Source organism: Eptesicus fuscus, chromosome 1, assembly GCF_027574615.1.
Source record: "Eptesicus fuscus isolate TK198812 chromosome 1, DD_ASM_mEF_20220401, whole genome shotgun sequence".
Classification (NCBI taxonomy): domain Eukaryota; kingdom Metazoa; phylum Chordata; class Mammalia; order Chiroptera; family Vespertilionidae; genus Eptesicus; species Eptesicus fuscus.
Genome location: NC_072473.1, coordinates 123,350,033 through 123,360,888, shown reverse-complemented (window position 1 = coordinate 123,360,888; position 10,856 = coordinate 123,350,033). Strand labels below are relative to the sequence as shown.

The 10,856-nt window shown below is 53.8% G+C and overlaps 1 protein-coding gene across 1 annotated transcript; it reads right to left on the bottom strand.

Moving 5' to 3' along the window:
• Nucleotides 1-2,655: 2,655 nt before the first annotated feature.
• PNMA5 (PNMA family member 5) lies at nucleotides 2,656-3,987 on the bottom strand. The gene has a single exon (XM_008160940.3). The coding sequence runs from the start codon at nucleotides 3,985-3,987 to the stop codon at nucleotides 2,656-2,658; it is 1,332 nt and encodes a 443-aa protein (XP_008159162.1).
• Nucleotides 3,988-10,856: the final 6,869 nt, after the last annotated feature.

Here is a 10,856-nt window from a genome sequence, read left to right as displayed (position 1 = left end):
CCTGCCTGCTGTCCTTTCCCTTCCCTTCAAAGTCTAACCCACTTATTCCTGATGGATCCCAGAGCTTCCTGGGGATGCAAACAGATACTCTCCTGTGCTCACAAGTTCCTGCCACCTACACCATCCAGCCCAGAGGACTTCACAATCCTCATGGACCCTGCCCCTACCACACCCCAATGCTAATTTGGAATCCCAGACCATCATTGCTCCCCAAACCCGCGCCCAGCAGACCCTTTTCTCAAATGCGCGAAGCAGAAGCAAATCTCTGATGTAACAATTAAGGAAATTTATTGAAGAAAAACATTTACTGAATCTACTGGGGGAAAAAAAGGGAATTAACAACAAAAAAAGAACTTCTAACAGCCACTAGAGTACATAGTTCACATGCCGTCCTGGGGTCCCTAAAGAGGTGCCTCAGCTTCCCACCACACCACGACCCTCCCACCACAGTCTCCCTTCCTGAGGGCCCCACGATTGGTCTTTGCAGGACTATGGACGCTGGTGATGTCCACTCACTGCAGGGCTCCCTCCACCTCTGGACAGCATGATGGGGCCTGGCCCTGCCCTAGGTCTGTTCAGGTGGCAGATGTCTTCAGGTGCCCGTCATTTAGGCCAGGGAAGGCTGCTCAGGGGTGCTCCCAGGCCGGCTGCCCAAGGTGGCAAGGTTTGGTGCTGAGGCTGGCCTTGGCATTGGTGGCTGCTGAGTGGTGGTTCGCCAGGCCAGTTCCCGTTCTCCTGCCTGCTCGCTCCATACCTCCAGTGGCCCTGCATAAACAAACAGAACAAAAAACTGCCCCTCCCAATAACTCCCCCTCCTCCTCCTCCTCCTCACCTCCTGTTACCCTCCTCCTCCTCTCCTGCTCACCTCCTGTTACCCTCCTCCTCCTCACCTGTTATCCTCCTCCTCCTCTCCTGCTCACCTCGTTATCCTCCTCCTCACCTGTTATATTCCTCCTCCTCCTCTCCTGCTCACCTCCTGTTACCCTCCTCCTCCTCCTCTCCTGCTCACCTCCTGTTACCCTCCTCCTCCTCACCTGTTATCCTCCTCCTCCTCACCTGTTATATTCCTCCTCTTCCTCTCCTGCTCACCTCCTGTTATCTTCCTCCTCCTCCTCTCCTGCTCACCTCCTGTTATCCTCCTCCTCCTCCTCTCCTGCTCACCTCCTGTTACCCTCCTCCTCCCCACCTGTTATCCTCCTCCTCCTCACCTGTTGTATTCCTCCTCCTCCTCCTCTCCTGCTCACCTCCTGTTATCCTCCTCCTCCTCCTCTACTGCTCACCTCCTGTTATCCTCCTCCTCCCCACCTGTTATCCTCCTCCTCCTCACCTGTTATCCTCCTCCTCCTCACCTGTTATATTCCTCCTCTTCCTCTCCTGCTCACCTCCTGTTATCCTCCTCCTCCTCCTCTCCTGCTCACCTCCTGTTACCCTCCTCCTCCCCACCTGTTATCCTCCTCCTCCTCACCTGTTGTATTCCTCCTCCTCCTCCTCTCCTGCTCACCTCCTGTTATCCTCCTCCTCCTCCTCTACTGCTCACCTCCTGTTATCCTCCTCCTCCCCACCTGTTATCCTCCTCCTCCTCACCTGTTATCCTCCTCCTCCTCCTCTCCTGCTCACCTCCTGTTATCCTCCTCCTCCCCACCTGTTATCCTCCTCCTCCTCACCTGTTATCCTCCTCCTCTTCCTCCTCACCTGTTATCCTCCTCCTCCTCACCTGTTATCCTCCTCCTCCTCACCTGTTCTCCTCCTCCTCCTCCTCTCCTGTTCAGCTCCTGGTTATTCTCCTCCTAGTTTTCCTCCTCCCCCCTCCCCCATTCTCCTCTCCTCATGCTCCCCCCTTCTCCTCCTGCTTTAGAACAAATTCCCATCCTCTCCCCTCCCACCCAAACCAGCTGTGGTACTAGCCCAAGTCCCCATCCCCCTGCAGGCTGAGCCCAGGCTGTGGCCTGGGGCTCTCCTCTGTCTTTGCCCTCCTGCCCCCCATAGCCTTTCCAGGCTGCAGGGGGAGGAAATGCCTGCAGGCTGGGGCCGGGCTGTCCTGGCCTCACTTGCGCAGGGGCTCAAGGGTGGTGCCTTCGTGGGGCTTCCCTAGAGCAGTGTAGATAATCCTGAAGACGGGCTGGACTCTGCGGCCTCCCTTCCGGGGGGTCACCCCATCTCCACCATGCAGCTCTTCCTCATCACTGGTGCTGGCTTCTTCTGGCAGGGGTGGCCCCGGGGAAGGTTCTTCTGGGCCCCAGGGGGCCCATGGGCCTGTCGGCATTCTTAGCTCTGAGTCCACAGGGTGGGCGTTTGGGGGAGGCCAGATGACGGGGCCCATGCCTGAGTCCTCAGCTGCAACGCCTTCAGCTTCTGCCATGGTGGGGCCCCTGCTCATGGCTCGAGCACCCCGTGTGCCGGGTGTGGTGGCCGCTTGCTTGTGTCGCTGGTAACTCTTCAGGACTCTATGCTTGTCTCTCCCTGAGGGGAGGTTGGCCTCATGGGTGGGGTCCCTTTCAGCTGCTGGAGGATGAGGGGGCTTAGCCTGTGCCTGACTGCCCTGCCCCTCTGCCCCACGCAAATACTCTGTTTGCATGGAATGCCCCTTCCCCTTGTTAAAATTTCCCTGCTGCCTGCTAGGGGAAAGGGTACCTGGATTCTCTGAGCCTTTGCTGCCTAGGGCTCGGGGTGGCTCATGCCCCCAGCCCCCACCTCGTTTCCCGACTCTCCTTCAAGCTGAGGCCTCTCCCTTTCTGGTGACTTCGGTTCGGCCTTAATGCATGTGATCAGGCTCTGGCTCTCCTCTTCGCTACTGTAGCGGGGCACTTTCCTGTGCCTAAATGACACAGTGCCAGTCCCTTCCTGGGTGGTCTGAGTGCTGCTATCACAATACTGCACTCTCTGCTGGGGGACCTGAGGTGCAGAATCACTGACTTCCTCGAGCACCTGTCTGCTGGAAGGCCTGCGGCCCCTTCCTGCAGGCTTTTGCTTCTGCTTCAGCACGGCCGTGGTGACTTCCCACTCCTCTTCATCTCGAACGAGCTTCATTAACTCTAGGAAAGTGGGAGGACAGCCTCTCTGATCCAGGAGCTCGAGCTTTCCTCGGAGGGTGCCGCTCAGGTTGGTACGAGACAGGACGTGTTTCAGGCGAATCATATCTGTGCTTCGCGCTGATGTGGGGCTGTGCTGCAAGGCTTTCTGCAGCAGCGGCTCCAGGCGCACCAAAAACGCCGAGATTTTCTCTCCAATCTTCTGAACGGTCTGGAGGAACTTAAACTGCGAGGTTCTAGAGTCCTCTTTGCTCCCAAAGATCTGCTTCAGGGTGTCCAGGCATTGTTCTACAGTCATAGAGTCATTGTTGGCCCGGAGCACCCGCATGATGGACAGGGCAGGGCCACGGAGGCTCTCCAGCAAACGCCGTATCTTCTCTGCCTCACACACTTGCCAGACCTGCATCACCTCAGTGACCTGCTCCAGCCAGGCTTCAAAGTTCTCTTCGCCTGGGCCTGCAAAGACGTTTCCTGAAAACATTTTGATTTTTCGGTACCACATGCTTTCTTTCTGAAGCTGCAAATCTGTGGGTTTGTCTAGGGGAGCATTGCCTGGCTCCTGATCCTCAGTGAGAGGGGCATACCCCAGGGCACTGGCCACATCTGCCATTTTCCGGCCCTCACCCTTCAGGAAGTAGCTCAGTCTATTGATGAATTCATCATCTGGGTTACGGGGTTTTACCACCACTTCCCAGGCACCTCCTTTTCCTGGTATCTGATGGGGTGTCTTAGCGTAATTGACAGTGTCTCCCAATTCGATGAAGACTGCCTTAGCATTGTCTTCCCTTCTGAACATTCTTCCCAGCACCCTGTATGGGCACACGGGCTGTAAGCCTGCCCTAATAGTCTCTCTAATTTCATTCTCAGTACACTCCACGGGGATCCCCACAATCAGCAGGGCCTTCCTGGGGTCCAGGTCCATCCCCTTGCACCAATCCTCTAACAGTGTCAAGGCCATTGCTCTAACTTTCTATGGACTGATCTAATACTAGGGGTAGTAATCTGCTACAGAGTTTGACCCAGACTTGGTCAGTTCTGAGTCAATGGCAAGTACAAAAGCAGAAGAGTCCCAGGATTCCACAACCTGTAATGCAAATGGGGTGAAAGCATCATTATTGCCCACTCCCACCCTCACCAGCAGCCCCTCTTCTGCCCCAACCTCCACTCACAGGGATTCAGTCCCTGCCTCCCAGGCCCCCCTAATCATTTGGTGGTGTGAAGAGTATAGAGGGGTCTCCCCAGTCGACCTCATCACTTCCCTACTGACCTCCTGCTGTGGGTTCTTCCTCAAAGTCTAAGGACTCTGCCACAGGAGCTGCAGATGCCTGCGGTGAAAAGGCAACATTAGGAGGCAGGGCCTGACGCCTGAGGACCCTGACAAAGACCCCCAAGCGGGAGACCAGGAGAATATCCCACTCCCTGGCACAAGGCTGCGAAGGCCCGGGGCACCTGGCACCCTCTTTGCCAGGGCAAAGGTGGGAGGAGGGAGGTGGAGAGTTCTCCTCTTTTCAGTAAATGCCCAACAGCTCAGAAAGATGGCTGGAGTTCTACACAATGCAATTGAACTGCTGGGTGTGGAGAGCCCTGGAGAGGTGCAGTGTTGTCATGGATACCAAGAACAGTGGGGACCATGGGTGGGTTTCAATCACAGACAGGTGTCATATGGTAAGGTTAAGACCCTCTATGAGCAACAGGTGATATCACTGGCCTCCAACCAATTAAATTTCTAGCAACAAAGGGGGTTGGGGGAAATGAGTTGGCGGGGGGGGGGGGGGGCAGCAAGGATTCAGTGCTCAAAAATCAAGAGCTTATGACTTTAAACTGCATAGGAGCTGGAATCAGAGACAGAAAAGGGACCCAGAAAAGGTCTTCAGTGCCACACTGCAGGAGACAGACAACTGTCCCTCTAGTTGTGACCCTACACCGAAGAATCTGTACACATTGACAGGCAGCCCCGCCCCCTCTTGCTCCTTGCCAGGGTTACAGAAACTCTTCCCAACATAGGCCCACGTCAGTTGCTCACCAGTCAGAGTAGGGTCCTCTGGCAGTGCAGATGCGGGGATTCCACCCACAATCAACGTTCAGCTCTCCAGTTCTGTCCAGTCAGGCAGTTCCTGGCCCGAGGGCAGAGGGTACTGCTCCACTGGATCTGTCCCAAGAAAAGGCAGAGGTATTTTGCTAGGGTTCTGAGCCATGTGTCCCTGCTCAGGCTGTACCCATTCTGAGTCTGCCGAGCTGTCCATTAAGTACCCTGCTGCAGGGATACAAGAAACTGCTCCCTCGGGTCCACTGCCTTCAGCAGAAGTAATCCTACTTTAAGATTATTGCCCCACCCTCAAGTCCGCCCCCACTCCTCCCACATACCCACCCACTGTCATGCCCCACCCCTAACGAAGCTCAGCCTCTAACCCAAGGCCCACCCAGCAATCCCCGCCTCCACCAAGCCCACGCCCTGACACCAAGCTCCATCTCCACAGTTCAAGCATCCCCCGCCCCCACCCAAATCCTACTCCTGCAACTCACTTTCCACCCCTCTCACGCCTTGCCGTCATCAAGTCCCATACCCACCCAACCCGATACTCAGCTCCAGCCCCACAGAAGCTCAATTCCCTGTCCCCACACAACTCCTACCCCTGCCACTCATGTTCCACTCCTTCCTAAATCCAGCACCACCAAGCTCTCCCCCACCCATGCACAAGCCCTGACACCAAGCCCCATCCCGTCCTCCTCCTGTCACTCATGTTCCACCCCCCAACCCTACTCACACCAAGTCCCACCCCTTCCCAAGCCCCAACCCACGAAGCCCCACCCAAGCAAAAGCCCTGTCACTAAGCTCCATGGCAACGTAAGTTTAATCCTTGCCCCCACCCAAGTCGTCCTCCTGCCATTCATGTTCCTACCCTCCCAAACCCTGCCCATCCCACGCAAAAGCCTGCCGCTAGGCCCCACCCCACGCATGTGCAAGCCCTAACATCAAGCTCCACCTATCCCCAAGCCACACCCCACCAAACCCCACCCCATGCAAAGGCAAGCCCTGTCGCCAAGCTCCACCCCTTTCCCAAGCCACGCCCAACCAAGCCCCACGGGATGCAAAACCCTTGATGTTAAGCCCCATCCCATGCAAGTGCAAACCCTGATGCCAAGCTCCACCTCCTCCCAAGCCACATTCCACCAAGCGCCACCCCATGCAAAAGACCTGCCGATAAGCTCACCATGCACTCACAAGCCCTGACGCCAAGCCCCACCCCCCTCCCAAGCCACGCCCCACCAAGCCCCACCCCACATGCGCAATTCCTGACGCCAAGCCACGCCCTACCAAATCTCACCCCATGCAAAAGCCTTGGTGCTAAGCCCCACCCCATGCATGCGTAATTCCTGACACCATGCCCCACTAAGCCCCACCCCACACATGCGCAATTCCTGACGCCAAGCCCATCCCTTCCCAAGCCATGCCTTACCAAATCCCACCCCTCAGAAAAGCCTTGACGCTAAGCCCCACCCCAAGCATGCGTAACTCCTGACGCCAAGCCCCACCCCTCCAAAGCCACGCCCCACCAAGCCCCACCACACGCATGCGTAATTACTGATGCCAAGCCCCACCCCTCCCAAGCCACGCCCCACCAAGCCCCACCCCACGCATGCGTAAATACTGATGCCAAGCCCCACCCCACGCATGCGTAACTCCTGACGCCAAGCCCCACCAAGCCCCACCCCACGCATGCGTAACTCCTGACGCCACGCCCCACCAAGCCCCACCCCACGCATGCGTAACTACTGATGCCAAGCCCCACCCCACGCATGCGTAACTCCTGATGCCACGCCCCACCAAGCCCCACCCCACGCATGCGTAACTACTGATGCCAAGCCCCACCCCTCCCAAGCCACGCCCCAAGCCCCACCCCACGCATGCGTAACTCCTGACGCCAATCCCCACCCCTCCCAAGCCACGCCCCACCAAGCCCCACCCCACGCATGCGTAAATACTGATGCCAAGCCCCACCCCACGCGTGCGTAACTCCTGACGCCACGCCCCACCAAGCCCCACCCCACGCATGCGTAACTACTGATGCCAAGCCCCACCCCTCCCAAGCCACGCCCCAAGCCCCACCCCACGCATGCGTAACTCCTGACGCCAATCCCCACCCCTCCCAAGCCACGCCCCACCAAGCCCCACCCCACGCATGCGTAACTCCTGACGCCAAGCCCCACCCCTCCCAAGCCCCGCCCCACGCAAATGCCCTGACGCTAAGCTCCACCCCAAGAGTTCAATCCCTACCCCCACCCAAGTCCTCCTCCTGCCACTCATGTTGCAACCATCCCAAACCCTACCCTCACTTAAACTGCACCCCCACCCAAGCCCTGCCCCCACATAAGCCCAACTTGTATTCCCAAGCCTCCCATTCCCATTCCCCTATGCTCCCCACCCCCACCCGAGGATGCCCCTCACCCCTTACACACCCCGTACTTCAAACACCCCCATTCTGGTCAGCGGATTTTGGGTGAGGCCAGGTGAAGAAGGGCCAAAGCCACTTTCCCTTCAGGGGAAGGCCCGGAGCCATTTGTCCTGGTTGTGCAGGCTGCTATGGCTCTGGGAAGGGTTAGGTTCTGCAGTTCTCAGGCTAGTCACTATGCCTCGAAATGCAAGGAGCCGGTGGGGTGCCAGGCCTAATCTCATGGTATCCCTCTTCAGGGGAACCCTATAGCCACAGGCCCGTGGAATGCCAAGTCCGACTGCAAGAGTCATTGGTTGGGAGGAGGAGAAGCCCTGCAGTTTGGGTTGCTCTCGGTGTCCAGGGCCTCACTCCTTACCTGCTGGAGATCCGTGCAGGCCGGAGTGCCGGAGCTCCACAGCCACGACGATGCGCACCTGCTGCTGCGACTGCTGCTGCCGCCGCCGCAATGCACACTGGGCAGGGGGCAGAAGGTGGGAAGAAGTTATAGAGTGCACACGGCACGCTCGCGGCTGCGCCCTAGCAACCTGGACACCTCGAAAGGCGGGGCACCTTGAAAGCGGGGGGTGGGAGGAGGGGCGCAGGGGCTCCTTGTCCCTGCTCCTGTCCCTGCTGTGCCTGGGGGTACAGAGTTCAAATCAAGCTCCGGGCAGTGTACTGCAGAACTGGACTGCATCCAGCCTTGGGTTAGCTACAAGCTGACCACCAGGCCGGCCACATGCACACCAGGCCCAGGAATCATTTGGGGATCCTGTTGCACTGTAGCCATTGGAACGGAAGTTGAAGTATGGCAGTCTCCCATTGGCTCCCCTTAGTTGAATGACGCAATCAGTCGGCTCAGGGCCGGGTGCAAAAGTAAAGCCCCAGATCGTGCTTTCTAAAGAAAAGTCCCTATCCCTGCTTATTTGTTCTTGTGCAGTGTTCTAAGCGAGCGTGGCAAAAATACAGCCGCTACCTGCCTTTTACGAGGGCATGAACATTTTTAGTGTTCGCCAAGAGACAGGAAATGATCATGGATTCCATTCTGCCATTATTCTCTTGACTTCGAGAGCGAGTATTACCCGCCTAGTATCCGAACTGCTTCCCGCCCTTTTTGGAAGGAGATTTCTTCCACTGCGGGCAGACTGGAATGACCAGTTTCTTCCACAGGACCCAAACGCTCTGGTCCGAAATGGGCGTGAGTGGGGTACAGGTGGCGCGATGGAAAGTGTGTACAAATCTCCGGCAGATCTTGATAAAAATGCAGATCCCACTCCAGACGATGGGGTGGGACTAAGAATCTGCAAGCTTCTCCAAAGCGGGGCGACTCCAGCGCTGCCGATCCCTGACGGGGCTTTGAGTACCAAGGCTCTGAAACCTGTAACTACTTTTCAGGACCAGAAATTGGGGCCTTTGGTGACAGAATAGATTTCTCTTCCCTTGTTAGGGATGCAAAAGAACAGGCTTTTCTATAATGTTTTAATTTTTAAAAATTTTAAAAACAAAAGTTTATCTATTTTTATTTTGCAATTACAGTTGACATTCAACGTTATATTAGTGTATTAGTTTCAGGTGTTTAGCATGATAGTTATACATTTATATAATTTATGAAATGATCCTCTCCCCGCCCCCCATATAAGTCTAGTACCCACCTGGCACCATACATCATTATTACAATATTACTGACTATATTCCCTATGCTGTACTTTATATCCCTGTGACTATTCTGTAAGTACTGGTTTGTACCTAACTGAAATAACTCAGAGAAAGATAATTACAATATGATATCACTCATCTGTGGAATTAAAAAAAAAAATAAATAAATGAACAAAACAGAAACAGCCTCATTGATACAGAGAACAAACTGATGGTTGCCAGATGGGAGGTGGGGAGGATATTGTGGGGCTGGTTTAAAAAGGTGAAGAGATGAAGAAGTGCAAAAAAAACCCCTTTTAAACCAAAGGTTGCTGAGCAAAATACTTGCAGGCATCACCTCATTCCCCTTCAACTACAGGCGTTTGCTATGTCTGAGAAGGGGAGCCCAGACCTTAATAGGCTTCACTTAATAAGAATACACTATTAAGAGTGTGTTAAATCAATCTATTTCCCATGCCGAGAAAAGTCAGTTACCTGGTGCTGTCAGTGAGTCCAAGACCTCAGGTGGGACATTTTACCTGAGGGTTTTCATAACACCGAGCCACTGTGGCTCCAGGAAGCCACCACACAAACACCTGGTATTACTGGTACAGGCATTATAAGGTGTCACACAGGGTGATGCCATGGAAAGAGGTATTCTGGCCCTGTGATTCTGGAAAATAGTGAAGTTTAAGAAATACCCCCTGCCCTAGCTGGTTTGGCTCAGTGGATAGAGCGTCAGACTGCGGATTGAAGGGTCCTGGGTTTGATTCCGGTCAAGGGCACATAACTCGGCTGTAGGCTCTAACTCTGGTTGGGGTGCGTGCGGGAGGAACCAATCAATGTGTCTTTCACATAGATGTTTCTTTTCTCTGTCTCTCTGTCTCTCCCCTCCCTTTCACTCTCTCTCTCTCTAAAAAAGAAAAAAAAAGAAAAAGAAAAAAAAGAAATATCCCTGAAAACATATAACGTTATATTAGTTTCAGGTGTACTACATGATGATTCCATATCTTTATATATTGCAAAATGCTTGTCATAATAAGGCTAGTAAACATCCATCACCACCCATAGTTGCAATTTTTGTTTTTGTAAAGAGAAATTTCATGCTATACAGTGTTGCTAACTATAGTCACCATGCTGTAAATTACATCTCCTGGATTTACTTATTTTGTGTGTGTGTGTGTGTGTGTGTGTGTGTGTGTGTGTGTGTAATATTTAAATTTTTTAAAAAAATTATTATATTTGCCCTAGCTGGCTTTGCTCAATGGATAGAGCATTGGCCTGTGGACTGAAGGGTCAAGGGTTTGATTCTGATCAAGGGCACATGCCTGGGTTGGGGGCTCAATCCCCAGTGGGGGGCATGAAGAAGGCAGCCGATCAATAATTCTCTCTCATAATTTATGTTTCTATCTCTCTCTCCCTCTCCCTTCCTCTCTGAAATCAATAAAAATATTTTAAAAATTTATTATATTGAGAGAGAGGAAGGGAGAGAGAGAAATTGAGAGAGAGAGTTCAAAATTGAGAGAGAGATTCGTTTATCCACTTTGATTCTTCTGTGTGCTCTGACCTGTGATGGTGTATCAGGACAAGCCTTTAACCAACAGCTACCTGGCCAGAGCACATAAGCATAATATTTTTAAGTGAACTTATTCTGACAAAACTTTACTTGAGAACCAAGCCTTCTCACTTTTTAAAAAATATTTTTTTATTGATTTCAGAGAGGAATGAAGAGGGAGAGAAATAAAAACATCAATGATGAGAG